Source organism: Poecilia reticulata, unplaced genomic scaffold (genome assembly GCF_000633615.1).
Source record: "Poecilia reticulata strain Guanapo unplaced genomic scaffold, Guppy_female_1.0+MT scaffold_314, whole genome shotgun sequence".
In the NCBI taxonomy this organism is placed as follows: Eukaryota; Metazoa; Chordata; class Actinopteri; order Cyprinodontiformes; family Poeciliidae; genus Poecilia; species Poecilia reticulata.
The window spans coordinates 14005-17789 of NW_007615089.1; the positions used below are offsets into that span (position 1 = coordinate 14005).

Genomic DNA, 3785 nt, shown 5'->3' on the forward strand with positions numbered 1-3785 from the left:
GTGTGTGTGTTGTGAACAGACACCACGCGGAGCCGTCGGGAAGCGGAGGTCAGCGGTAGAGATTACCACTTTGTGTCCCGCCAGGCGTTTGAAGCAGAGCTGGCGGCAGGTGAGACTTCCTGTCCCTCTCTCTACTTCCTGTTCCAGCTCATTTATTTCCTGCGGGGGGGGGGGCAATGTGAAAATATTTCCATCTCCAGCGTCCTGAAACTTCTATGGAGGAWCTTTCCTGCCAAAATCCAAGAGCACACATGCTCAGTCTGAAAGCAGCTTTTCATGTATATATTTATGTAACTTTAGTTTTTACTTTATTCATTCTACTTTGAAGATTGCAAAACCTTAAAAACAACCCAGTCAATGTCTGTTTATTTTGTGATATTTATCTTCGTGTTAAAGATCCTCTATGTATGTTAATGTCATTTGTTTGAAATAAAGTTAAAAAAAAAAAGTGACAGGCGCAACGACGTATCATAACTCGCTAAACACTGAACGGGTTTTCACGATGTTTTTGTCATAAACCTCAAACAGCTATTATAGCTACACTTAMAAAGAAATGATTTAAGTATTTTTGAATTGACTGATGCGTGGTTCAGAATATTTAATTAGTTGGGGAAACAATAGATTCAGAACAGAATATTTGATGCATGATTAGCATTTTACAAAGCACACAGCCAGTCAGAACTTTTTAAATATATTATTTAGTAATAATACATGTTTCTATAAATATACAAACACAAAATAATGCAATCGTAGAGAAACAAAGATGATGAAATAATGATGCACATGGTTATATACATCATGTCTGTCTAGGTTTTATCCATGTTTTCCAGCTGAGGTTCATCCGTCTCTCTTCCTCATCGTGTCTTTAGGAAACTAAAACGGCAGCCATCTTACTTTAGACAGACTGAAAGAATCACACATAAATAACAGTCTTTGCCACTTTGTGTCGCATAATCTAAATCAATGTTAGGGAATAATTAAAATGTTCTAATTYTCCCTAATATATCTCTGTTAGCCTTCATGGCTGAACCTGGTGCTGCACCGAGCGCTGTAGCTAATATTASCAATATTCTACTCATAAAATATAAACGGTAATTTTCCATCTTACTTGTGAAACGTTGTCTCCAGAGATCTCATGTCAATAGTTTGTCCATCTGAACAAAAATATCCGGCAGTGCTCAGGCTTCTGCTGCAATCAGTAGTATCCACACAGGCTCACCCGCTAGGAGGAAACAAACGCACCCAGCACAACGCTTTCATTCGATTGGCTGGGAGGTTGCTAGGCGACTCTACCAAAMAGCCAGTTCCACGTTTTGTAGGCGAGCAGAGACGGAGCGCGAGGAGAAGGTTTGAGAACAAAACGCATGAACATGTGGGCTCTTCTTCCCATTAACGACCAGTGAACCCAGTGGATCCGGATTCTCCTTTATGGGTTCACCGAAACACTGAACTACTGGAGGCTGTGGCAGCGAGCCGTCGGCTGTGGCAGCGAGCCGTCGGCTGTGGCAGCGAGCCGCCGGCTGTGGCAGCGAGCCGTCGGCTGTGGCAGCGAGCCGTCGGCTGTGGCAGCGAGCCGTCGGCTGTGGCAGCGAGCCGCCACCCAGACTGGATCTGCTGCGTCTCATCAGGAGGCAAAGAAAAAAGAGAGCAGTAGTTTGTTAAAAAGTAAAAGTTTTCATCCCTGGACTTCCTGTTTGTTCAAGCAGACTAAATAAAGTGGTTGTTTCGATATGGAGGGCACCTTCCGGCTCTCGCCGTTGAAGAAGTTTTCAAATTAATTTGCAGATTATAAGGGTATATTTTCGTTTGCACTTTAAATTTGAAAATTGTTTCTTTTAATCTTAATTTTTGAGCATTTAATGTAACCAGTTTCCCCACGTTACTCTTGTTGCTGTTTGATCTGTTCYAYGAATTTGTTCAGATGTTTTATGTGCATTTTGGTCCAAATGATCAATAAATCTTGTGATTCACTTTATGCAGTAATTATATCTGATGTTTTTGATGGTAAATCGAACATGGATTTTAAAATGGAGCCAAAGGTCAGTTTGGTTAACCCAGATGGTGAATATGTAAATGACCCCGGGGTCAAAGGGTGAAGAGCCCGTCCTCTAACGGGTCCTCGGGTCTCTCTCTCTCCAGGGAAGCTCATCGAGTCGGGCGAGTTTGAGAGGAACCTGTACGGGACGAGCAGCGACTCGGTGCGGCAGGTCATCAACGCCGGGAAGATCTGCCTGCTGTGTCTGCACACACAGGTAGGTGGCGCTCTGCCGCTGCCGCCACGCTAGGCCCAGGTGACCTCTGACCCTCTGCCCCCACCCCCAGGCCCTGAAGGTGCTGCGCAGCTCCGACCTGAAGCCCTACATCATCTTCATCGCCCCGCCGTCCCAGGAGCGGCTGAGAGCGCTGCTGCTAAAGGACGGCAAGAACCCCAAGGTTGCTCTGGTTCTGGTTCTGGTTCTGGTTCCGCTCCCTGAACCATGACCCCTGACCCCTGACCCCTGTGTGTTTGCAGCCTGAGGAGCTGCGTGACATCATCGAGAAGGCGCGTGAGATGGAGCAGAGCTGCGGCCATCTTTTCGACGCGGTCATCGTGAACACGGACCCGGACCGGGCGTACGGCGAGCTGCTGCGCCTCATCAACAAGCTGGACACGGAGCCGCAGTGGGTGCCCTGCTCCTGGCTGCGCTGATGACATCACAGGTCACACAGTCAACGCTGCACGACCCGGTCCTCAAATTTAGCCTTCACAGCATTAGGAGTTATATTTCTACACAAAATCACAGAGAAACCTGAGCACATTTCTGAAGTTATGAAATTTGATGTTCAGAGCAGAAAATGTTTCCTCCAGGTTTTCCTGAACGAGCCAAACTCTTTATTCAAAACCAGAAATCACAGAAAACAACTAAATCAACAAGGGAAAATGTAAACAACTCTCTAAACCCAAATTTCCTGAGAAATTGCTCCAGAAAATGATTTTTCTTTCAAAAATCTTTGTATTTTTTGTGTAAATTTTTGTCGGACCCATTCTTGATTTGTCATAAATGTATTTAAGTTTATTTAAATATCTTTCCTGCTTCCTGTGAACCTGACCCTACAGTAACAGGAAGTTGCCTTCATGCAGCCGACCCGGTCCGAGACCCGGTTCTACTTCCTGTTAGAACTCTGGACCCTTCCTGGAAGCGCCCCCTGGTGTTCTGTGTAAACATCACTTCCTCAGCAGCTCTGCTCTCTAGCGCCCCCATCATGTAATTACCAACTGATTCTATTGGTCGGGGAAACTGCTGAATCACTGGTTGCTATGGTGATTTCCTACTCTGCTGGGGTTCCCATAGCAACCTGTGAACAGTTCACCCAGAGGTAAATCTGTGGCCGTGCCACAGACCTCCCTCCCATCAGAAGCTGGACCAGAACCGGTCCAAGTCCAGTCGGTTCTACCTATACAAAACAAACATGGCCTCCAAGTGGCTTCCAACCCCCTGCTGGCTCCTCCAGGTACTGCAGATCCCAGTGGACGTTCTGTCTTTGAGGCTCAACATCCACAACCAGAGAACTGGTCCAGGATGAGCTCTGGACCAGAACCGCTGAACTGGGAGGTCCTGGTTTCATCCAGTTGGTAGTTACTTTGTAACCCAGAGAGGCCGATTTCATACTGGCCAGACTGGAGATGGACTGGTTCTTCCTCTGGGTCTTCCTGGTCCCACTGAGGCTGAAGGAAAGCCTCAGGGTGTGTGTGTGTGTGTGTGTGTGTGTGTGTGTGTGTGTGTGTGTGTGTGTGTGTGTGTGTG

General features: G+C 46.6%; 1 protein-coding gene across 1 annotated transcript in view; it reads left to right on the forward strand.

Moving 5' to 3' along the window:
• The window catches only part of LOC103460864 (MAGUK p55 subfamily member 5-A-like), a 12393-nt gene extending 9337 nt beyond the window's left edge, over window positions 1–3056 (forward strand). Inside the window, exons 12-15 of the mRNA XM_017303508.1 lie at window positions 14–109; window positions 2140–2252; window positions 2323–2433; window positions 2513–3056. Of these exons, the coding sequence (XP_017158997.1) occupies window positions 14–109; window positions 2140–2252; window positions 2323–2433; window positions 2513–2689 (497 nt within the window). The 3' untranslated portion in view covers window positions 2690–3056. The remainder of the gene's footprint in view (window positions 1–13; window positions 110–2139; window positions 2253–2322; window positions 2434–2512) is intronic.
• The last annotated feature ends 729 nt before the right edge of the window (window positions 3057–3785 follow it).